This window comes from Mirounga angustirostris, unplaced genomic scaffold, assembly GCF_029215605.1.
Source record: "Mirounga angustirostris isolate CCGP_5_RB_7025 unplaced genomic scaffold, mMirAng1.0.hap1 SCAF_9, whole genome shotgun sequence".
NCBI classification, from domain to species: Eukaryota; Metazoa; Chordata; class Mammalia; order Carnivora; family Phocidae; genus Mirounga; species Mirounga angustirostris.
This window is the reverse complement of record NW_026991717.1, coordinates 5,800,197-5,824,947: the sequence shown is the minus strand read 5'-3', so window position 1 is coordinate 5,824,947 and position 24,751 is coordinate 5,800,197. Positions and strand designations below refer to the sequence as shown.

General features: G+C 50.0%; 1 protein-coding gene across 3 annotated transcripts; it reads left to right on the top strand.

Annotated features, from left to right (window-relative positions):
• The first annotated feature begins 1,865 nt into the window (after window positions 1-1,865).
• On the top strand, window positions 1,866-20,959 carry VPS33B (VPS33B late endosome and lysosome associated). Of its 3 annotated transcripts, none has more exons than XR_010404833.1 (23): window positions 1,866-2,289; window positions 6,131-6,211; window positions 6,552-6,613; window positions 7,877-7,926; window positions 8,122-8,189; window positions 12,442-12,487; window positions 13,510-13,604; window positions 13,889-13,993; window positions 14,408-14,504; window positions 14,717-14,794; window positions 14,998-15,071; window positions 15,367-15,453; window positions 15,636-15,726; window positions 16,156-16,230; window positions 16,490-16,554; window positions 16,659-16,731; window positions 17,761-17,807; window positions 18,377-18,509; window positions 19,127-19,200; window positions 19,716-19,817; window positions 19,955-20,068; window positions 20,155-20,271; window positions 20,566-20,959. XR_010404833.1 is itself a non-coding variant. In XM_054513306.2 (23 exons), exons 1-23 carry the CDS (start codon window positions 2,194-2,196, stop codon window positions 20,643-20,645), a joined length of 1,872 nt encoding a protein of 623 aa, XP_054369281.1. In that variant the 5' UTR covers window positions 1,867-2,193; the 3' UTR covers window positions 20,646-20,959. The 3 variants fall into 3 exon arrangements, 2 of the variants coding, with proteins under 2 accessions (XP_054369281.1, XP_045755343.1); XM_054513306.2 differs by having other exon boundaries at window positions 1,867-2,289; window positions 19,993-20,068; XM_045899387.3 differs by having other exon boundaries at window positions 1,868-2,289; window positions 16,677-16,731; window positions 19,993-20,068.
• Window positions 20,960-24,751: the final 3,792 nt, after the last annotated feature.

Below are 24,751 nucleotides of genomic sequence, written 5' to 3'. Positions count from 1 at the left end.
CCAGTGCCCTCTTAACTCCTTTTTACCATAGACACATAAGCCATTACTGTACCTTAAAAGTTTTAGTAATTAGTATCAGCTAATATCCTGATCATATTCTCTATTTCATAAATTACTTTTATGGTTCATTTCTTGGAATTAGGATCCAAACAAGGTCCACACATTGCAACATTGCATGATGTAGCTATGTCCCAGAAGTGTCTTATATTCTAAAGTGGTTTCCCTTTCCACGCTATTCCCCTATTTTACAGGTTATTTGACCCATATATTTCCTATATTTTTGAAAAACTTTATTCATTTATTGAGAGAGGGCGCGAGTGCAGGTGGAGGGGCAGAGGGAGAGGGAGAGAGAATCTTTTTTTTTTTTTTTTAAGATTTTTTTATTTTTATTTATTCATTTGAGAGAGAATGAGATAGAGCATGAGAGGGGGGAGGGACAGAGGGAGAAGCAGACTCCCTGCCGAGCAGGGAGCCCGATGTGGGACTTGATCCCGGGATTCCAGGATCATGACCTGAGCCGAAGGCAGTCGCTTAACCAACTGAGCCACCCAGGCGCCCGGGAGAGAGAATCTTAAGCAGACTCCATGCCCAGCATGGAACCAGATGTGACCACCCTGTGATCATAACCTGAGCTGAAATGAAGAGTCCGATGGGAACTGACTGAGCCACCCAGGCGCCCCTATTTCCTGTATTTTGGATATAGTAGGTTTCATTCCTATGATGTTTATTTATTGTCATGTTCCTACTACCCTCCATATTTCCTATCAACTGGTATTTGCATCTTGAGACTTGATCTGGTTCAATTTTTGGCAATGAGTGAAGCTTTGTACTTCCTATGCATCTCACAAGGAGATGACGATGTGATGTTATGATGGATTAGTGAGATCAGGTATTGTCAGTGGATCTATCCCTTATAATGGCTTTTTTTTTTTTAAACAAGGTGAATCTAGATCATTACCATCACCCCTGAAAATTCCCTAGTTTCTCTTTCCAGTCAATTCTTAGCCCAAAGTCAATCACTTTCTGAAAATTTTTTTCACCATTGATTAGTTTTTCCTGTTCTAGAACCGTGTATAAATGGCATCATATAGATGCCACTCTGTATCTGGGTTCTTTCATTTATTCAGTTTTTTTTTTTTTAAGATTTTATTTATTTATTTGACAGAGAGAGAGATAGCAAGAGCAGGAACACAAGCAGGGCGAGTGGGAGAGGGAGAAGCAGGCTTCCCGCGGAGCAGGGAGCCTGATGCGGGGCTCAATCCCAGCACCATGGGATCATGGCCTGAGCTGAAGGCAGCCGCTTAACGACTGGGCCACCCAGGCGCCCCTATTCAGTTATTTTTATTTTATGAATATGCCACAGTTTTTTTGTCCATTTCCCCACGAAGGATATTGAGTCAAAACTCCTGAATCCAAAGGTCGCAGCTGGCGGGACTTAGCTTCCACTGGATCCTAACGTGTTCCCCTTCTTCCTCCCGCCGTGTCCCATCTCTCCGCGTCTTGCCTCCTGCAGCTGGGAAGCCAGAGAGCTCCCAGTTGGCAGCTAAATTTGTGGAGTAGATTTGACTGACAGCCAAGATCCCCAGGGATCAGTGCCCTCCGGACCCGGAGTGGGTTTCGCCCATTTTACGAAGTTCTGAAATCTAGCAAAAGTGCTCAACCCTCGCTTGAGCGAGCTAGGAGAACTGGGTGTACCCTTAAAGATTAGTGATGATGGGAACACTTCCCTCTGGCCAGGTAGGAGATTGGAGCGTTGACCCTTTGCCTCCCGTTTTCAAATGTCCCTTCCCGCGCGCCGTCCCCGTCCCGGAAGGCTAAGCGCTGGTCGCGCGCACGGGACTTCCGGGAGGTCTAGGAAGTCGCTTCTCTCTCTGGCAGGGGGCGGGGTTTTCCCCGCACGCCGCGAAATCTGTGGGTGTAGACCGGGATCCTGGTTACAGGCGGAGTGGACCGGGGAGGGGCGGGTCGGTCCCGCGGCTGCTGATCGGGACGAGGGTCCTCCGAGGCTGCGGCTGTCTGACCGAGAGGTGGCCATTCATTCGCGCGCCGGAGCGAGGGCCCCTTCGGGGGCTCTTTCGAACCGTGCCCAGGCCTGAAGGAGCGCGGTCCTGCGCTTACCCCGGGCTGCTGCCGACCTTCTCTGAGCGGAGGACGTCGCCCTTCTTCCACCCCGCTGCTCCGGTGCCCGCTGCCATGGCTTTTCCCCATCGGCCGGACGCCCCAGAGCTGCCTGACTTCTCCATGCTCAAGAGGCTGGCCCGAGACCAGCTCATCTATCTGCTGGAGCAGGTCAGTGCCCGCCGCGCCTGGGGCCTTCTCTGCATCAACAGTTTAGCGCTCACTGGACGCATAGTTCTTCCTTGCGGAGCCCCCTTGATCTTGTTCCAGGCCCTTGGTATTGTCCTTGGAGCTTCTGGGGCGGGTCCAAAATGAAGCATTTAGGAAGGAAAACCAGAGGGCAGTTAGGAGCTGCTTGGGACCTGGCAGAGAAGTCACTTCTTTTTGGTACAGGCAAGGGGAGACACCAGTCGTTCCCCGCATCACTGGGGGATGGAAGGATGGTTAAGACATCATTGTCCTTAAGGATCGACTCCAGTAGGAGCCTATGAAATACGGATTACCACACACGGCGTGGTGTGTGGTAAATGGGTGATAGCTAGGGTGCCGGAAGCATTCAGAATAAGCGGTCATTTCTAGCTGGATTGATCTAGGAATTTTAAGGAGCTGGATTGTGAAGAATAAGCATATTTTCCTTGGAGATGGGGGAGCATGTTCCAGGCAGATGGACTGGTTGGTAGAAGCAAAGTTGAGAAACCAGGGAAGGAGAAGGCCCGTACAGGGAAGAGAGCAATCAGAAGTTACGCAGTGGGCATTAGGCAGCCACTGAAGATTTTCTTTCCCCACTTAAGGGGTGAAGCAATACTCGAAGATGATTCTAGGGGCGCTGGGTGGCTCAGTCAGTTAAGTGGCTGCCTTCGGCTCAGGTCATGATCCTGGGGTCCTGGGATCGAGCCCCTAGTCGGGCTCCCTGCTCATTGGGGAGCCTGCTTCTCCCTCTCCCTCTGCCCCTCCCCCCAGCTTGTACACACACACACACTCTCTCTCTCAAATAAATAAATAAAATCTTTTAAAAAAATGAAGATGATTCTTATAGCCATGTGCGGAGTGGGGTGAATGGGGAACAAGAATGCTGGTTAGGAGACCACAGATCAGGTGAAATTAGTGACAGTGGGAACGAAAGGCGGGGATGGATTTTGAAGTCATGGTGAAAGAAGACTCAAAGATTTACTGATTGTAAAGGATGACAGAGAAGCAAAGCTGAGTTTGAGATTTTTATCTTATGTTAAAAGGAAAACAATGCTGTTGCTATAGTTGTAATGTGTTATATGTATATTTTCTTACTTAATGTCCACGTTCCCTACTAGATTAGAAGGTCCTTGAGGACAGGGAACATGTCTGTTTTGTTCAGCACTGTGTACCCAGGGAGTACCTAGTGTAGAGTCAAGCACATAGCATGTGTTTAATAAATATTTTTTAAATGAACATTGAATTGAAATGAAAAAAAAAAATTAGAGGAAGGGGCTGATTAGTTTGGGTTTGGAAAGGGTGAAGTGAAGATGCTAGGAGGAACATCCAGCAGATAGAAACATAGAGCTGCAGTCGGGATGAAGATGGGTACTTGGAAGAACCTCAGAGAACCTCAGGGGATCTGGGACCATATTTTAAATCTCATTTATATGCCCCGTAGTGGTAGCACAGTGATTGGCACATAAAAGACGCTCAAACGTGTGAGGAATTGAAAAGAGATGCTAGTTAAGGCTGCTTATAGGTGAGAAGCACATAAAAGAGAGTAAATGAGACCAAGGACAGGCACTTGTACTTGGAGCTCGGGAGGGGCTGCCCACAAGGGTGACTTACCATGGCAGGTGCAGGTTTCTGTGCAATAATTTGCTCTTCAAACTGACTTCTTCTGACTTAATTCTTGTTTTGTTTTGTTTTTTAAAGATTTTATTTATTTGACAGAGAGCGAGAGCAGGAACACAAGCAGGGGGAAGTGGGAGAGGGAGAAGTAGGCTTCCCACCAAGCAGGGAGCCAGATGTGGGGCTCGATCCCAGGACCCCGGGATCACAACCCAAGCCGAAGGCAGACCCTTAACTGACTGAGCCACCCAGGTGCCCCTGACTTGTTGACTGGCACTGCTGTTCAGGCTCGAGCCCTCAGAATCATCTTTGACTCTCCTTCCCTCCTCATATTTAACTGAACCAGTTGCTGAGTCCCAAGGATATTGCCTCACACCCGACTTTAGAGATTATACAATAATATTTACACATGACAGAGAAGGTAGAAGATGAGGGAAAGTATAAAGAGAAGAAAATCGGGGCGCCTGGGTGGCTCAGCCGTTAAGCGTCTGCCTTCGGCTCAGGTGGTGATCGTCGGGTCCTGGGATCGAGTCCCATATCGGGCTCCCTGCTCCGCGGGAAGCCTGCTTCTCCCTCTCCCACTCCCCCTGCTTGTGTTCCTGCTCTCACTGTGTCTCTCTCTGTCAAATAAATAAATAAAATCTTAAAAAAAAAAAAAGAAAAAAATCACATTCAACTAACAGATACAAGCGCTGTTAACACTGTTAATTTCTTTCAATTATTTAAAAAATTCTCTTACACATTCCATGTATCCTTAACGTATTTTTGTTCATAGCACCACCAGCTTAAATCAGGTCCTCATTTATTGCTACGCGCTTGGGCTGCTTGGACTGTTGCTTTAACCACATACGTGGACTCCCTGCCTCAGTTTCCAATGCCTCCAATCCATTGTACTCACAGTGCTTGCCCAGTTATCTAACTAAAATTGCCAGCTGAGTAGATTCTTCAAGGCCCAAAAGCTTTCTGTTCCCTTGTTCATAGAGGATCAACTCCAAACTCCCTAACCTGACATTGGTGTCCTTCATGCTCCAGTTCCAGTCAACTTTTTCAGTCCTATTTCCCACCATTGCCCTACATCAAGATTTCCCAGCCACTGACATTTGGGGCCGGTTAATTCTTTGCTGTGGGACTGTCCCAAGCATTGCAGGATGTTTAGCAGCATCTCTAACCTCTACCCAGTAGATGGCAGTCAAACCCCTTGCCCCAAGTCAAATAACCAAAAATGTCTCCGACACTGCCAGATGTCCCCATGGGGCAAAATCATCCCTGCTGGAGAACTGCTGCCCTACACTTACCTTATGCAAACCAAATTGCTTGTTCTGTCCTTACCATTCAGCCTGTTCTCTTGCCCCGGCCTTTGCTCGATTGCCATCTTCTATCACTGCCAACACCGTACCCATTTGTCGAGGCCTAGTGGAGAGCAAACTTCTTTTTTTTTTACTTATTTGAGAGAGAGAGAGCATGAGAGAGCACAAGCAGGAGGAGCAGACTCCCCATTGAGCAGGGAGCCTGATGCGGGGCTTGATCCCAGGACCCTGGGATCATGACCTGAGCTGAAGGCAGCCGCTTAACTGACTGAGCCACCCAGGCGCCCCTGGAGAGCAAACTTCTGATGACTTCCGTCTCTCTGCCACTCAGTGGGACCCCTCCTTCCCCGGGACACCTGAGACAGCAGCATCAGAAGGGATGCAGGAATCAGATGGCAGGGATTTGGATGGGAGAGTGGGTGGGTGGCTTTGGACTGTTCTGGGCTAAGTTGTCTGCGTTGAACGTGGGTTATTTTTATAATTAGAAGAAAAACGCTACTTAAAAAGAGATGGCAGTTAGTTGAGGGGTTGACAGATGCAAAGTGGGGCTTTGTTTGGTTTGGATTAGTTCAGCAGGCGATCGGGGTTGTTGGGAGGCAGAGTGGAGAACAGAGCCATGATGCAGAACAAGGTCATGGGCAAGCGTTGAGTGGTTGAGTGCCGAGGACTTAACCTTCAAGAAGGTGAAATAGTTCTCCACTGGTACAGAAAACGAGAAGACAAACTAGGTGAATATATAAAGAAACGTCTGCTGTGGATACAGACAAATAAGATCCTGGGTTAGATGATAGCACTAGGGCACTTCCAACCCAGTCTGTGCTTTTATTAAGTGGATGGCTGGACGAGCTCAGCTGAGGGAGCGTATGTGACCTAGGAGTGACCCAATGTACTGTGTCCTTCAGCTTCCAGGAAAAAAGGACTTGTTCATTGAGGCAGATCTCATGAGCCCTTTGGATCGGATTGCCAATGTCTCCATCCTGAAGGTACCTGCCCCTTTTCCCAGTGGACTTGGGCTCCTCTTTGCTCACGAAGCAGTTTTTATCTTAATGAACAGTACAAATTACTAATGAGTGACTGCCCTTTTAGGGAAATTGCAGGCTGGCTGAATTGGGTGGACAAAGGGGGATGATTGTGTTGTTTGGATTGGTTTTGAATTGTTTGGATTTGTTCTGTTGACAGTTTGAGGAAAGTTCAGCGGGATGGTTGTCAGGGCAGTTTGATTCCCAGAAGAAGCACAGAGGATCCCTTACAGAAGTCCTCTTTGTGTCCTGCTTTGGGTTTCCAAGAACTTACGTGCATTGTCCTGTTGGGTTCTCTCTTTAGCAACATGAAGTCGACAAACTGTACAAAGTGGAGAACAAGCCAGCCCTCAGCTCCAATGAACAGTGAGTATCTGGGAGAGTCTGTCTGGGCTCCAGGCTGGAGGAGGTCCCCGCAGCTCTGCCTCCCGTCTGTCCTTGGCTGGATCTGGCGCCATGTTTGTGATGTGGTTCACCTGTCTGCACTTCCGCAACTTCACGCCTAGGTTATGCTTGCCCTCTTACTTGGTCTCCCTTCCGCACTTTCTCCCTCCCCTGTCCTCTTCTCTCTCTAATCCAGTCCACCATCTCTAGCCAGATCGATTAATCTTTCAAAAATTTTTTCATTATGCTCTTCTCGGGAACCTTCAAGGCTTCCCTTACTTGCTGACTAAAGTCCAGATTGCTCATCACAGATTCCAAGGCTGCCTCCAGTGAGGCTCACCTTGCCTTTCCAGCCTGCTCTGTCACGTGTCCCCTCAAGCCTCTGCTTGACACACACTTTCTTTTTCTTTTTCTTTTTTTTACTTTTTATTTCTTTAAGTAATCTCTGCACCCAATGTGGAGCTCTAACTCCTGACCCCGCGATCACGTGCTCCACTGACCGAGCCCTCCGGGCACCCTGACTCGCACTTTCTCAGGCTGCCCAACTATGCGCACATGCCTTTGCCCTCTGGCCACTCCGCCCACTCTGCCTGCCTCCTGCGGAAAACACCCAGCCTTCCGAGCCCAGCCCCACCTCCTCCATGAAGCCCTCTGTCGCCATTCCGGTCCGGGGTGCTTTTCTCCTCTGGATTTCCATGGTGTTTAGTGTTTGTCCTGGTCACTTGGCACATTGTCACAGACGGCCTGTGTCTGGCCTCCGTTTTTATCTTTTATATTTTTCCATCTTAAGTAATGTTCATGTTTCCTTAGAGGAAAAAATTCTCCTGGATACATGGAGAGTACCTCCAGGAACCCCCGTTTGAAAAACACAGTTTTGTAAACTTTCTTATATTGTTTTTAACACCTGATTATCAATATACTCCATACGTGTGTATCTGACTTTGCCCAGTGGATTGTAAATTATGTGAGAGCAGGAGCTCCTGGGGCCGCCATGGGCCAGTAAGTACCCGCAGAGCCCGTGTACCTGTGGTGTTGAAGGGAGTCTTCTGTGCGCGGGATGTGGTCGGCTGAGAGAGCGGGCATTACTTTGGCTAGGATGAGAGCTAAAGGCCTGGCGAGAAGAGCAAATGTTGGAAGAGTTGACCTTGTTTCCATTTCTTCTAAGCTGCTATCACCAACTTCAGGATTTTTCTTCACTGAGGTTTTTTGTTTTGTTTTCTTTTGTTTTTACTTTCCCTCCCACAGATTGTGCTTCTTGGTCCGACCCCGCATCAAGAACATGCGATACGTTGCCAGTGAGTATGTCGTGCACCACACGTAACTAAGACCTAGGAAAGAGTGGCCGGGATGAAGGGCCTAGGCCATAAGGACCTTTTAATGAGAAAAGATGGTTCGAATGGGCCACACCACTCGGAAAGGATGTCTGCTTCCTTGCATCTAGTCTAACAGATGGCCCATGGCTTTCTGGGTTGCTTTCCTTCTGTCTGTAGGTCTTGTCAATGCTGACAAATTGGCGGGCCGAACTCGAAAATACAAAGTGATCTTCAGCCCTCAGAAGGTGAGTTTGGGTCCTGGTGGGAGCAGGAGAAGGTAGATCAGGACGGAAGGCTGGGAAGGGGCAGGGGGCCAATAGCTGTGTCTCCCCCAAAGCAAGTTATGTGTGACTGAACAAAATACCTGTCACTGTCTTGTCATTAACGTGGCCCTGGTTGTTTAGCAGAGGCCCTGTTGTCAAACTGCCCCAGTTACAGACTGTGGAGTTGTGAGAGGTGGCCTCTATGTAGACTTCTTCTGAAGCATAACCTGCTGTGTGTCCCTTCTAACTCAGATTTCTGTATAGTAATATGCACTGTGTTCTGGGGTTTCAGTGATTTTTGTCCCTTTATCCCTTTAACAATAAATACGGTAAGTCATTACTCCTCCATGCTCATCCAAGGCATGTGGGCGGCTGCCCCCGGGTTGTAGAACCATACCACTGTACTTTGGAAAGGCCCTTTCTTACACAAGAAAGGAGCCGAGAGACCATTTTACTCCACCCCAGCTTTGAGCCTCTGAGGGAAGTAAAGCCCAGGGTCACACAGTGAGGTAGCCTCGCCAGGCTAGGTCTCTTCCATCTATTTTCGCTCAATAGTTGTAGTGTTCGGTGCTCACAGCATGTCCGTTCCCGGATTCCATCAGGCTCTGCTCTCACCCCCATGTCAGCAAGGTGCGTGGTCTTATGTACACGGCCTGCCCGAGGCCTAGGAAGCTGTACCAAGGAGTGCACACCGCATGGAGCGGTTGAAAGGATAGGGATTTATTCTTTTTCAATCCTTCCCAAAAAAACTCTGGAGAAAGTAGAAGCAGTAGCTCAGTCTGAGACTCTGAAGCCAGACTGGGTGTAAATCCTTGCTTTAGCACTTGTTACCTGTGTGATCTTGGATGGGTTACTTAACTGCTCTCTCGGTGTCTCAGTTTTCTCATCTATAAAATGGAGTTGACAGTAGTACTTACCTTTTATTTTTTTTTAAACAAAACAGGGCTGAACATTTTTTTTAATTTTTAATTTTTTGTTTTAATTCCAGTATAGTTAACCTACCGTGTTATATTAGTTTCAGGTGCATGATGTCGGGATTCAACAATTCTGTGTATTACTCAGTGCTCATCACGATAAGTGCAGTCTTGATCCCCTTCACCCATTCCTCCCATCCCCTCACTCACCTCCCCTCTGGTGACCATCAGTTTGTTCTCTCTCGTGAAGAGTCTGATTTTTGTTTTGCCTCTTTTTTTCTTTGTACGTTTGTTTTGTTTCTTAAATTTCACATATGAATGAGATCATATGATATTTGTCTTTCTCTGACTTATTTCACTTAGCGTAATACTCACTAGCTCCATCCATGTTGTTGCAAATGGCAAGTACTTACCCCTTTTAATTTAAGTGACTCAGTTTTTATTAGGAAATCTAGTGAAATTACAGGCTTATATTGTTTTCTCATCACATGAAAGGAATAAGAAGAGCTAATGATCTTGCTTTGAAGATCATTTGAAGATTCATAGAAAATCTTATGGCTATTTTTCCTGTTGAGAAATACAAGTATATCAAGTATAACATCATTACCAGGGCAAGAAATTATTAAGATAACCGGTCGGACATACAGGTTACTTTTAAATGTTATTGGGTGCCTGGGTGGCTCAGTTGGTTGAGCGACTGCCTTCGGCTCAGGTCATGATCCTGGAGTCCCTGGATCGAGTCCCGCATCGGGCTCCCTGCTCGGCAGGGAGTCTGCTCCTCCCTCTGACCCTCCCCCCTCTCATGTGCTCTCTCTCATTCTCTCTCTCTCAAATAAATAAATAGAATCTTTAAAAAAAAAAAAAGCACTCATATTAAATGTTATTAACGAGCTGTGGCAATAAATTCTAGCTTTTGGAGTCTTATAAAACCCCCTTTTTTTTTTTTAAAGATTTCATTTATTTATTTGAGAGAGAGAATGAGATAGAGAGAGCATGAGAGGGGGGAGGGCCAAAGGGAGAAGCAGACTCCCTGCTGAGCAGGGAGCCCGATGCGGGACTCGATCCCAGGACTCCAGGATCATGACCCGAGCCAAAGGCAGTCGCTCAACCAACTGAGCCACCCAGGTGCCCATAAAACCCCTTTTTTCAAATTATACTTCCAAGGAGAGATTTGTTTAAACAGGGAATAGAACAAGTTGGTAACAGTTTCAGATAATCCTACAAGCCTCCATGTTACACAGAAAAACAAAATTGATACTTCGATGAATTTTCTCCATCTCACATCATATCTCATTAGATTCTTTGACCTAATTTTATATTGCAGGACAGTCTCTCCCTCAGTAGCTGTAGGGAAGAGGGAATCTCTCTTTCTGAGACTCCTTTTGTTAATTATGAAGATTGGCAGTTTTCGATCTGGGCTCTGGAATTCCATTAGTTAGCACTAAAAGTGGGCCTCCAGTTTCAGGTTCACTGATGGACCTGACTGAGGGACCGGGCGCCCAGCTGGCTCAGTCTGCAGAGCATGTGACTCTTGATCTCAGGGTTGTGAGTGCGAGCCCCACATTGGGCGTGGAGCCTACTTAAAAAAAAAGAAATGAGTTAGGGATGAATAGGATTCTTCTGTGTTAAGTAAAATAAGGAATATGTAGCATGAATCTTCCACATCTCATGGAATCATCATGAGGACAACGAGAGGTAATCCTTATAAAACACTAAGGACCTGGCGCCTGGGTGGCTCAGCTGGTTAAGCGACTGCCTTCGGCTCAGGTCATGATCCTGGAGTCCCGGGATCGAGTCCCACATTGGGCTCCCTGCTCAGCAGGGAGTCTGCTTCTCCCTCTGACCCAGCCCCCTCTCATGTGCTCTCTCTCTCTCTCATTCTCTCTCTCTCTCAAACAAACAAACAAACAAATAAATAAATAAAATCTTTAAAAAAAAAACCACTAAGGACGATGCCTAGCACATGTGAAATATTTAATGCACACTCAACTCTTACCATCATCATCATTATCAGACGGGAGTGCTCCTCCTTCCTTCCTCATTGCCTCCAAGTATTTCGCCTTCTTCCCATTTGTCTCAAAGGAGGGAGTGACCCTGGCCTCGTCCCCTCCCTGATCCGCCGCTTCATCTGTGTTCCTGGGCCCATGCCCGCGTTCCTTTTCTACTGTCTTACTTTGTCGGGTAGATTCTTTCTCTTTTGTCTTCAACCATGTCTATTCCCCCCCTTTTTTTTTTTTAAAGATTTTATTTATTTATTTGAGAGAGTGAGCAGGAGAGAGAGAGAGAGCACACAAGCAGGGGGGAAGGGTAGAGAGAGAAGCAGACTCCGTGTGGAGTGGGGAGCCCGATGTGGGACTCGATCCCAGCACCCTGAGATCATGACCTGAGCCGAAGGCAGACGCTCAACCAGTTGAGCCACCCGGGCGCCCCATGTCTACCCCTTCTTAGTAATTCTCCCTGCTTCATGTCTTCTCCTGTCAGGGGCTCTCCCTTCTGTTGTGTGGAGACTTGGGTCAACAGTTCTCTCCGCCACTGCTCCTGTGTCCTCACCCCCGCCTTCGTCTTTAATTCGAGTCCCCCGCCAGGACTCTGTCGTCAAACTCGGCGATGCCTGGTTCCCACTTGACCTACCTAATGTCCTTGCATTTGACACAGTTGCCCATTCCTCCTGAGACTCACCTTTGCTGCCTTTAGAGGTGCCGAGTCCCCCTTTCCCACCTCCATGTCATCTGTCCGTCTTCTCCTCCAAGCGTTGTCCTGTGCGCCCTTTTAATTGCGGTGTCCCCTACAGTCCTGTCCTTAGTGGTCATGTCCCTCTGTGTTCTTTTCTCTTGGACAAACCACCCACTTTAAATGTCCTGTGCCAGGGACCCCAGGCTGGGTCTCCAGACCTCTCTCAGTGACTCCAGGCGTCCCCTAGACATGTCCTACCCCGACCCCCCCCCCCCACCGCTGCTCCTTCCCTGCTGCCTGCCTCGCTTCCCCCGTTTCTGAGGTGCGCTTGTGCCCTCCCTCCCATGTCTGTCTGCGGGGTGCACCCTTTGCGGATGCTTTGCTGATCCTTTGTGGAGCTTTCCAGCCTCGCAGGGAGAAAAGAGCATTGGACTTAATACCTAAATAAAGCGGATAAAGGGAAACAAAGTGCTGGGCTAGATGGTCCCAGTGGTCCTTCCTGTTGTCCTAAAGAGTCCACGCTCTCTTGTCGTTGTCACTGGGTTCAGTAGGTATTGTCCTCAGCAGTGACTGCGGAGGAACTCCAGAGAGATGCAAAGAACAGAGAAGAAGGTGGTCAGCAACCACTCCCTCTTCTTGTCTTTCAGTTTCATGCGTGTGAGATGGTGCTGGAGGAAGAGGGAGTCTATGGAGGTGAGAGGAGGCGGCAGTGAGTGGGGAGGGGAGAATATGCGGAAGAAGGGAAGGAAATAAGCTGGGGCCCTCCTCTCTGCTTGTTGGCCTGGGGGGAGGGGAGGTTCCTGACCACGAGGAGCGGGACAGGGCCTTGATGGGAAGGCTGAAGGGGGTGCCAGGTGCTGCCATTCCTCCCTTTCCAAGACTCCCACAAGGAAAAAGTGTGCCTTCCCTCCCTCCATTCTGCATGCAGCGCTGACCTGAGCACCGTGCTCCCTGCTGGAGATCCCGCCCTGGTGCCAGAATCTTCGGTGGCCTTCTGCAGTTGGCCCTTTCCTGGCCCCTCACCCTCACCATGTGCAGCTCCCTCCTTCTCCTGACTCTCCACCTTCCAGCCGTGGGCACTTCCCATTTGCTTTTCCTGTGGCCTAGAATATTCTCCACCCTCAGCCTTTTTTTTTCATACCCAAATCTTACTCAAATTCTAAGCGTCAGTGTCACTTCTTTAGGGAAGTCTTTCCTATGCTCCTGTACTTCTCCTATGCCCCACGTAGTTGAGGTTCGATCCCTGCAATATTTGGGCTCCCAAACTGCTGTTCTTCTCTGGAGCACAACTGTAATGAGATGTGTCTGGTGTGTTTCTCACTGGATTGGGATTCTCTCGCAGAAAATGGGGAAGCATGTTTGTTCCATTTCCGCACCCCCAGTGCCCGGCCTAGTGCCCACACAGACGTGGCTTTCTGTCAGTATTTGTCCACCAGCGAATGAGTGTTTCCTCGGCACTTCCAGTCGGCACTCGAATGAAAACACGCCCCTCTCACGTTGTATGATAGGCTGTGGTGTGCATTTCTCTTCTTGTTTTCCGACCACGAACTCCTTTAAGGCACAGACTGTCACTCATCTTTGAGTGTCCCGTGCTTAGTGTAGGGCTGGGCATGTGGCAGGCGCTCAGATATTTCTGCGTCACCGTGGTGGACCTTCTCTCTCAATATGGAGCCCTGTACCTTCTGTGGGGAGGCTGATGCTCTCTGTACCCACAGATGTGAGCTGTGACGAATGGGCCTTTTCTTTGCTGCCTCTTGATGTGGATCTGTTGAGCATGGAGCTCCCAGAATTTTTCAGGGACTACTTCCTGGTAAGTGCAGGGTCCTTGGGTCTTGGTGGGGACACACACGGGGTCCTGTGGGCTAGAAACGTGGACGTAACCTTCCTGTAATTCCTATAATTTATTATGAGGAAGAGCGTTTTGCAGACTGAATGGCTGATGTCCACAGGACTTCCTTTGGGGCCAGAATGAGAGCGGTCGGACAGTCCCCACACATACCCGGCCTTCCTGCTCCCGGGCTGCTAGGGCTAGCCCCTTTCCAGATTGCTCTCTTGGGCTGAGCCATATCTCTGTGGCCCGTATGGTTCCTGCAGGAAGGAGATCAGCGCTGGATCAACACTGCGGTACAGGCCTTGCACCTTCTGAGCACTCTCTACGGGCCCTTTCCTAACTGCTATGGAATTGGCAGATGCACCAAGGTGGGCAGGAGCAGCTCTGTGGTCCCGATGGCCCCTCTTGTACCCGTTCTCTGCCCACCATGGAGTGCCCAGAGGCATCTGTGATAAGAGCCATGTTCTTCAGCTTGCTTTTATTGTTCTAGAAGAGTTCCTCAGAGAGGAGGAGGACTTGTGTGACTGACAGAAAAGCAAGAGCCAGGGCCTCTGGATAGCACTCCTGAGTCTTTTCTTCGGGGGCGGAGATAGTCCTTCATCAGCAGGGGGAAGGCTGGGAGGGGTGGGCACAGACGGGAGTGCAGTGGGTAGTGGTGTTAATAATTAGCTCCCCTCTTGGGGTCAAGGAGAGGTGTCACATGGAAAAGACTTGGCTTCAGTAAGGTGTGGGCTGCAGCAGGGACCTGGACATGAGACTGAGAATATCTTGGTTCCTGGCAGATGTCATATGAATTGTGGAGAAAATTGGAGGAGGAGGAAGATGGCGAAACCAAGGGCCGAAGGCCGGAGATTGGCCATATCTTCCTCCTGGACAGAGGTAAATGATGCTCAGCATTCCTGTCATCTCTGGACCCTCGAAGACATGGGGATCCGGCCAACACGGTGGCCCAGTTAGGATCCTCAGGTCGGGGCTGTGAATGGCAGCGTTGATCGGGAGCCCAGCACTTGGGCCCCGTGAGCTGACGCCGAGCCAGCTGGGTAGCCGCGTAGGTCAGGGAGGACCCTCACGGCCGGGGATCTCGGTTTCAGACGTGGACTTCGTGACGGCCCTTTGCTCCCAGGTGGTTTACGAGGGTCTGGTGGACGACACCTTCCGCATCAAGTGTGGTAAGTGGCATCTTGGCGAGATGGACGGGTTCCTCAGCACCCGGGGCCTCTCGCAGGGGGCGGGGCTTGTGGGAGAGCCTCAGACTCTGAACAGACTGCTGGCTTCCAGATAGTTCGGGGCACTTTGAGTGGCAGTTCAGGAAAGGGGAGGAGAGGGAAGGCCTCACTGGAGGTCCTCAGAGCTACTCCCTCTGCTCTCAAAGGGAGTGTCGACTTTGGCCCAGAAGTCACATCCTCTGACAGGAGCTTAAAGGTTCTACTCAATGCTGAGGACAAGGTGAGGGTACGGCTATTGCTGGTGGATGGCCCGGGGGCCACTGTTGGCCCGAGGCTGTGGGCCCGGCTCTGGGAGGGGAGGCTGAGCCTGTGGGAGAGGGATCCCCCTCCAGGAGTGAGCGTACCCCGGAGCACAATATCTGGGTGTTTAACATACACTTGTGATACCAGCTCAGCTTTCTGTGTGCTTTTGCTAGAACAGCTGGGCACCGCTCTTGTGCTCCTGTCCCACTACTGAGGGCGGAGGGACTAGTCAGGGTTCTCTGGTCAGTTGTTGCTGCTTGTTGCCCTTGCAGGTGTTTAATGAGATTCGTAATGAGCACTTCTCCAACGTCTTCGGCTTTTTGAGCCAGAAGGCCCGGAACTTGCAAGCTCAGTATGACGTGAGGCTCCAGGCCCGGGCTCCTCTGTTTCGTTTCCCCTCTGTTGGCTTCCCTTTGGCTCCCTTCTGATATGATGACAGCCCCCCCGTCTTTTCTCTTGGAATCGGGGGGACCTGAGGGAGGGTGGTGGCTGCGCATGTCTGAGGGCAGGGAGCGGTTGACCTCATGGGGACTTCCCCCAGCGCCGGAGAGGCATGGACATCAAGCAGATGAAGAACTTCGTGTCCCAGGAGCTCAAAGGACTGAAACAGGAGCACCGCCTGCTGAGTGTCCGTAGGTTTCAGCTTTCAGCTTGAGGGCAGGGCAAGGGGATGCTACAGAGGAGATCTGCCCCGGGGGAGATCTTTGTTCACCAGCAAATAATGATCTTGTTTTGTCCGAAATGGGAAGAAGCACTTCTGCATTTTGCCTTAAGAACTTTTTATTCTTGGGGCACCTGGGTGGCTCAGTCGGTTAAGCCTCTGCCTTCAGCTCAGGTCCTGATCCCAGGGTCCTGGGATCGAGTCCCGCGTGGGGCTCCCTGCTCAGCGGGGAGTCTGCTTCTCCCTTTCCCTCTCTCTCTGCCCCTCCCCCAACTTGTGTTCGCTCTCTCTCTCCCTCTTTCAAATCTTAAAAAAAAAAAAGTTTTTATTCTTCTGGACAATAAAGGCATATCCTACTAGAACCGGGAATATGTCAGCTTGCTTTTTGTCCTGTCTGCAGATATCGGGGCCTGTGAATCCATCATGAAGAAGAAGACCAAGCAGGACTTCCAGGAGCTCATCAAGACTGAGCATGGTAGCTGTGGGGGCCGTGCTTGGCTCCCTCCTGTGCTTCCCTTGCTCCCAGCACCGTCCCACCCAGCAAAGATGCTCTCTGGCTCCTTCCAGCTGATGCTGGCTGGGTGGAATGCTGGTTCCTGCTAGAAGTCCCGGGGGTCCCTTAGCCCCCCACCCCCAAGCATGGAGAAAGATGGGGAGACAGACACCTGTTAGCATAGATGGCCAGAGCTGAGCTGCTCCCCCCCGTAACGGGCTCTCCTCTTGTGTTCTCACAGCACTGCTGGAGGGCTTCAACATCCGGGAGAGCACCAGCTACATCGAAGAACACATAGACCGGCAGGTGAGCAGGTGGCCGGGGCTGTTGGGAGCCATGTGTCGCGGCGGGCGTGGTCTCCAGCGGAAGGAAGAGGAAAGAGCGTGTGTCGTGGAACTTGAATTCTCTAGGACTCTCTTCCCATGCAGGTGTCGCCTATAGAAAGCCTCCGCCTCATGTGCCTTTTGTCCCTCACTGAGAATGGTGAGCCCCTGGAACCAAAGACACCAGACTGAAAAACTGTACCTTAGGCATAGAAGAAATCATTTTGAATGACAGAGAGAATAGCCTAGCCGACAGAACGTTTCCCAGTAATTCCGTGGATTCTTTTCCCTGTAAGCTAAAGCAGTCTTTGTTCCGCGTGAGACATCCCAAGGGCCTGGGGTCACTTAGTGTCCCGACCCTGAGCGGGACCACACTCAGCCCCCAGCCCCCCCCGCCCCCGCCCCGAACAAGCTCTGTCACATCTTAGGACCACAAGGGCACAGCGCAGAGTGGCATTTCTCTCTCTATTCCATCTGGCCACCTACCTTCCACGAGCTTTCATAATAAAGAGTCCAGGAAAAGGGGACAGCCAAACGATTTCATAAACATTCCCAAGAGCTCAGATTCTGCGACCTCCTGTGGTACAACTTTTAACTTGGTTATGCAACCCTTTCATCTGTTTTTTTTTTTATTTTAGTTGGAAGTAGAGGTGACACACGATGGGACATTATTAGTTGCAGGTGTACGGACAGGGATGGGACAAGTGTGTGCGTTGTCCCGGGCTCCCTGCGAATGCAGCGAGTACAGAACCATCGGCCCTACTCCCTGTACCCGTTCGTCCCCGTGACTTGCTCACCCCGTGACTTGCAAGCGCACTCTTTGTACCTCGCTGGAGGAAAGCGCCTCAGACCACACTTTTCGACCTCCTCTGAACACTTGCCCCGTTCCTCGGTAGCCCGTAAAGCAGTACTCAGGGGCACTGGCCCCAAGCCAGGAAGGAACGTGCCCAAGTCCCTTTGCCTCCCTCCTACCGCCTCCCTCCGCCATCCCTGCCGATAAGCAAGCTGAAATTTAGGAGTCAGTTTAGAATCAGCTGGCTGGATGCAAGGTTAACATTTACTGATTCCTTCCTCCTGATAAAGGTTGTTTGGGGAGCAAGAGGGTGTGTGGGTGGGTTGGTATGGCTGTAGATTTCAGGACACCTCAGCTGGTGTTCACGTGAACCTGTCTTATCTTCCTGACCCTCAGGTTTGATTCCCAAGGATTACCGATCTCTGAAAACACAGTATCTGCAGGTAAGGCCGTGACAATGCATTCTGGAGGGAACTGGGTGGAGGGAGGTCATTGGCACTTCTGAAAGAGGCAGAAGAAATGGCCTCTTTCCTGTCTGCATCCCCATTTTGCTCCCAATCTGGCCTCCCTCTTAGGGCATCTCGGGACAGTCCGCCTCTCAGCACGCAGAGACCCTCCCCCTGCCCGTCTCCCCTATTCCCTGCTCTCTTGGCGGGCGGCTGGTGCTGGGAGTGCTGGGGCCATTGAGCTGTCGGACCAGGTGGTGAGTCCTCACCCCTGGGGCTCTCCCTCACTTTAGCATCTTGTGAGGGGTTGATACGGCCTTCCTTCCAGGTCTTTCTCTAGTCTTACCTCATCTCTGAAGCCCTCCCCAGCACCCTCCCATCAATGGCTTTCTCTCTTCTCTCATAATTTCATGCTTTCCTTTTTTTTCCTCCTTCGTTTGGTGTTTGGTTATTTCTTTAGGGCACAGAATGCATAGCCCTTCTGTCCCTCACCTCCGTATCACCTGACAGTGTTAGACCTTGGTGTGGCGGATGCTCAGTAAATGACTGAATTGCATTTCCTTCAGAGCTACGGCCCTGAGCACTTGCTGACCTTCTCCAATCTGCGGCGAGCGGGGCTCCTCACGGAGCAGGCCCCGGGGGACACCCTCACAGCTGTGGAGAGTAAAGTGAGCAAGCTGGTGACAGACAAGGCCGCAGGTGAGCAGGGAGAGCAGGGAACCCCTTCCCTGGCCAGAGTCCTCTCTCCTCGCAGCAGCCAGAGCTCCCTGGGAGGGACGGAACGAGCTGGGGAAGGAGGATGTGATCCTTCACTCTTCCTGGCATTACTACTGCGTCTGCTAGCAGGGGCACGTTCCCTTTACTGAACACTTACCATGTGCTGAGACCTGTAGATACCAGTTTCTCACTTAATCCTCACAAACGTAAGCTTATAACCTCCATTTTCTAGAGAAGGAAACAGGCTGAGTGAGGTTAAGTGACTTGTTTAAGGTCCCTCAGTGAGTAAGTCAGATTTGAGCCCAGGTCGGTTGACTCTGAGGCCCACACACTTCACCAGTGAGCTCGGGTCACTCTGTAGATTGCACTGAGTGGATGGCCGGTACCCTGTAGGAAGACTGTGGTGGGGCGAAGGGTGGCAAGTGTCTTGATCAGTTCCAGGGAATCTTAGGGGAACGGCTTTGAGGAGAGCCTTGAGCCAGGAACGGTCCTGCTACTTGCAAGGTCCTGCTATTTGTCATTTCCTGAGTGGTATCACCTGGGGCAGGGTCACAAATCCGTCGATCTTCGATGAGATCCAGCACAGTTTTCCTTCCCAGGAAAGATTACTGATGCCTTCAGTTCTCTGGCCAAGAGGAGCAATTTCCGTGCCATCAGCAAGAAGCTGAATTTGGTATGTAGATTCAGGGTGGATGGGGAAGCCATGGGTCCAGTCCTTTGCAGAGTACTTTGAATCCCCAACATCTCTTTGTTGTTTTGTTTTTATAAAGATCCTTTCATTTGGTAGCATCATAGCATGAGCTTAATTTAATAATGAGACAAGACACAAAAGACGCATTCACTTAATAAACCTGTAAGAAGCACCCACCAAGGCCAGAGGATAGGCTGAGTGCCACATCAGTGACAGACATGTCCCCTGTCACCAGGGGATCGGCAGCGGGGCATCTTTAATTTCCAGCCCTTCATAGGGAGCACAGGGGAACTCGTTCAGGAGAATCAGTGGGTACTGAACGAAAGCTTCAATCTTTGGTTATGGTTTTTTGTTTTTTGGTTTTTTTTCAGGGCTTTTGCCAGTCTTCCCTTTAGCTGAAATAAGACCTGTTTGGGGGGATGTACTTTTCTCTGACTGGGTAAAAGGCTGGGGAGGTGAGTTGTCACGTGCCTCACGTAGTCCCCTTTGCCCTTTAGATCCCACGTGTGGATGGCGAGTATGATCTGAAAGTGCCACGGGACATGGCGTATGTCTTCAGTGGCGCTTACGTGCCCCTGAGCTGCCGACTCATCGAGCAGGTGAGAATAAGCGACCCGCTGCCGTTCCTATTTCACTCTCTGCTTTCTCTTGGTCCCTGGCCTATTCCAACTTTCAGCCACCCCCGTAACTAACAAGAGACGTGACAGTCTGGCTGCTGTGACCTCCCCTTCCTCAGCCGGATAGGGTCTCAGACTTGAACCCCGGGCCTCCCAGGTGCTGGAACGACGAAGCTGGCAGGGTCTGGACGAAGTGGTGCGGCTACTCAACTGCAGTGAGTTGGCCTTCACAGGTGCGTGGCTGGCCCTGCGGTCAGGGTGGGGCGGGAGGGGGGCTGGGGGCGCCACGGGAGATCGGAGTCTGGCCTGATCTCCGCAGACATGACCAAGGAGGACAAGGCTTCCAGCGAGTCGTTGCGCCTCATCCTGGTGGTGTTCTTGGGTGGTTGCACGTTCTCGGAGATCTCAGCCCTCCGGTTCCTGGGCAGAGAGAAAGGTAAGAGAGAACAGAAAGAGGGACCTGGGGGACACAGGGCAGTGCTCAGAAGGCTTCCTGGCGGGCCTCTGGGCACCCCTTGCTGTAGTCCGGCTGCGGGTTCAAGTGCAGGGAGCCCAGTTCCACCACGCGCAGCAAGTCGTCGTGCCCAGGAGGGTGGCACTGACACGTCTGTGTCTGTAACCTGCTGCTCTGGTCCAGTCAGGGCTGTGGAACTGGAGGGCTGGCCAGGGCTCATCATGGGGGCCTCTGATCTGCTCTTAGTCACGTGTGCGGGTGCTTTTGACTCCATAGGGTACAGGTTCATTTTTCTAACAACGGCGGTCACGAACAGCGCTCGCCTTATGGAAGCCATGAGTGAGGTAAAAGCCTGACGTTCTCTCTGCTGGTGTTGACGTCTTCCCTGAACACGTTTCCCTACGGGATGCCCGAATTTGGTCCCAGCTGCTAACCAAGTGTCTACCAACTACCCTACTAAGAGCCGGGGAGCTCAGAACTGACTCGGGATTTAGAGAAATTATCTGAGGAGAGCGCTCACTTCCGGCCCCCAGGATATGTCTCCGTTTTGTGTATGAAGTACAGCTTGTGCTGAAAAGATACGAGGAGGAAGAGATCTCGTTTACTAAGTCCTGATTGAGTATCATTGTAAATAAAGCCTCTACTCTCCAATGTCATGTTTAGTTCTCAACACGCACTTCTGTCTTCTTTTTTTTTTTTTTTTTAAAGATTTTATTTTTTTATTCATGAGAGACAGAGAGACAGAGAGAGAGAGAGAGAGAGGCAGAGGGAGAAACAGGCTCCCAAGGAGCAGGGAGCCCGATGTGGGACTCGATCCCAGCACCCTGGGATCATGACCTGAGCCGAAGGCAGACGCTTAACCATCTGAGCCACCCAGGCGCCCTACGCACTTGTCTTCTTAGCGAAGCACAGGGGGGCTTCATGGGTTCTGTGGTCTGGACTCTGCAGTAGCTCTGGGCCTGGTCGGCTTCTCTCCTGAAACTTGCCCTGTACCAGAGTTTCCTCAACTGTAAAATGAGGGGGATCGATCAGATAGATGATCAGTAAGCACCCTTCCAGTTCTAAAATTCTGCGGTTCATTATACTTTATTTTTGTAAGTAAACCTTTGCCCAATGTGGGGCTCGAACTCATGACCCTGACGTCAGGGGTCATACGCTCTACCAACTGAGGCAGCCAGGTAGAGCTTATATTTTAGAAAAGATGAGTTTGTTACTGTTTTAACTTCAGGAGGCACTTCAGTATTAAGCATTTGTCTCTTATTGCAGAATGAAGGATTGTGTCCCATTAGAGCAGGCTCAGGCATCAGCAAACAGTGCTCCTAAAAAGGTCACCAGTGCCCCTCCTCAACTGCTGATTTTAGTGGCCTTTCTCTCCCTTGACCTTTTAAAAATTGTGAACTGTAACCACATCCATCAGTCTCTTTTTGGTCCTCCTCTAACTTGACCTCCCTGATAACCACTTTTCCTTTCTTCTGTTCAGCTTCCGTGACACTCTTGTTGTCCTCCTGTGGTTTCCTGGGTTGTGCTTCTGTCTCCTTGGATTACTTGTCTCTGCCTATCCCCTCTCTGTCTAGATGTCAAGCTTTCATCTTCCAGATGTCAAGCTTTCATCTTCCTGCTGAGCTTCACTAGTATTTCCAACTTGGTCGTTCCACAGGCCCTTCAAACTCAGCGTGTCTAAAAAACTCTCAAACTGAGTCTCTTGTCCTCACTTTGAATCCCCCAATCTGCTCCTCTTCTTGTATTCCTGTAATTGACATCATCATCTACCCAAGTTTTGTTCATGAAAGAAATTCTAACCTTGACCTCAGATGTTTTATTTTATGTGTGTTGCCTTTTTTTTTTTTTTTAAAGATTTATTTATTTGAGAATGAGAGAGAGAGAGCATGAGGGGGGGGAGGGTCAGAGGGAGAAACTGAGGGAGGGTCAGAGGGAGAAGCTGAGCAGGGAGCCCGATGCAGGACTTGATCCTGGGACTCTAGGATCATGACCTGAGCCGAAGGCAGTTGCTTAACCGACTGAGCCACCCAGAGCTTCTTAACCGACTGATGTGCCCTCAGATGTTTTCTTTTATCCCCCACATTCAGCTGGTCCCACTACCCATTATTTCTAAATGCTTCTGGCTCATCCTGTCCTCACCATCCCCATGTCAGAGATCCTTAATATTTTTTGCCTGGGCTTTTGCAAGACTGTCCCTCCCAGTCCCTCGGCTTCCTATCTGCCACTTACTAAAAGAAAGATCCAAATCTGTGTTGTTGGATCATCAAAACTATTCTTTCTGTAAGGAGTGCTGTGTCAGTGCATATTCCAAGGAAAATGCTTACTTCAGGTATCCAGCTAGAATTTTTACTATTTTTATGTCAAGCTATTGTGTAAGATCAAAGACACTGCTGAGAGGGCTGTTAGTCTGTATAAAGAATATGTTGCAGTCAGACGACGATCCTGTGACCAAGAAAATAGACCCTGGCAGCGCACTTGCATTCTAGAACAATGCTGTCCGATCCTGTAACAGGGTCCTGCTCAAACACACATCACAGTGTTTTACATGCTGAGTACATGCTCTGAGTGGATATCTTCCAATGGTTCTGTGACTTCGTTGGCTTCAGAACTACAGTGCGAAGACATGATAGCAAAATTATCTTATCTCTGGGTACTTAGGATGCTGGCCCTGGGAACATGCTTGAAGATGGCAAGTTTTTGAAGCTTTCTGAATAACTTTCAAGTTAACCAACAAAGTGCAAGTAAATTTAAAAGGTGGTGTCTACGGCTCACTCCATCAGCCATCGGAATGTTTGGTGTGCTGCTGATGAGTTAAAGGATGTTGAAAGCTCCAGTGAAGGGGCGCCTGGGGGGCTCAGTCGTTAAGCGGCTGCCTTCGGCTCAGGTCATGATCCCAGGGTCCTGGGATCGAGCCCCGCGTGGGGCTCCCTGCTCCGCGGGAAGCCTGCTTCTCCCTCTCCCACTCCCCCTGCTTGTGTTCCCTCTCTCGCTGTGTCTCTCTCTGTCAAATAAATAAAGAAAAAAGGTTTAAAAAAAAAAGGTTTAAAAGAAAAAAAAAAAAGCTCCAGTTAAGTCCTTCCGAAAGAGAGAAACATGGTCCTGCAGGTGAAGCAAACAAGCATCCTTTACTTTTCCTTCATGGAAAAGGCAAATGAAAAGGAGTCACAGAAGTCACAGATGGCCAATACACTGAGGGAAAATGTGCAATTTCAGCTATAATCCAGCAAGTGCAAATCAAACAAGGGAATGACACTTTCTGCCTGTGAAACTAGCAGAGATTTAAAAGGACAGTAATACTCAGAGCTCTTGAGGGTGAGAGGCTTCCATAGTTGGGAAGGGCAAATTAATTCAGTAGCTACTCTTCTAGGAATCAAATGTAAGAAAATAATGCAAGATGCGATTTATGTCTGAAGACATTTATTTGTAAAAATTACAGTCTAAATATCCATTGATGGGGTGCCTGGAAGGCTCAGTCGGTTAAGAGTCTGCTTTCGGCTCAGGTCATGATCCCAAGGTCCTGGGATCGAGTTCTGCATCAGGCTGCTTGCTCAGCCTCTGCCCCCGGCTTGTGCTCTCTCTCACTCACTCTCTTTCTCTCAAAATAAATAAAATCTTTTTTTTTTTTTTAAGAATTTCTTTCTTTATTTGACACAGAGAGAGAGCACAAGTTGGCAGACAGGCAGGCAGGCTGAGGGAGAGGGAGAAGCAGGCTCCCGATGATGCGGGTGCTCGATTCCAGGCCGCTGGGATCATGACCTGAGCGGAAAGCAGACCCTTAACTGACTGAGCCACCCAGGCGCCCCAAAATAAATAAAATCTTAAAAAAAAAAAAAAACACACGGATAGCAAAACAATTGAATTACGAAGTACCTCCAGCCACAACATCATGCAACTGAATCACTGGAAAACAAAGCTATATGTAAGCATTTAGGGATGTAGCATATATTCAGCGAAAAAAGGATACAAAAGTGCTTTGATGTCGATTTTGAGTTTTAAAGTTTTCGTATAACTATATAAACCCCTGTAATTTGAAAGAACCATGCCCAGGTGCTCTCCATTTGTGTGCCAATCATGTGACCTGGGTTAAGTCCCTCAAGCCGTTCAGAGCCGGTTCTCTCCTGCGTAAAATGGCGATAATGCCAAACGGGGCTGTCCTGGAGATTAAATGGGATCGCTGTCTAGAAAGGTGCCGGGCCCGTGAGCAGGGACGCAGCCTTCCTTCCCTTGCCCCCGAGGGCACGACTTCCCGCACGTGGGGAAGGCTGCCACCAGAGATCAGCTCCAGGCTCGCCATCTGCCTGCGCGGGGGAAACGAGTTACAGCGTCAGGCTTTCCTGCTGAGCCCGCTCCCGCCCAGCCCGCTGGCTGCGGTTCTCGCCCCTTCCCGGCGGCCTCCCGGCGGCGGCCAGGGCTTCGAATCCAAACAGTGCCGGGACGGGGTGTGGCCCGCACGCCGCAGCTG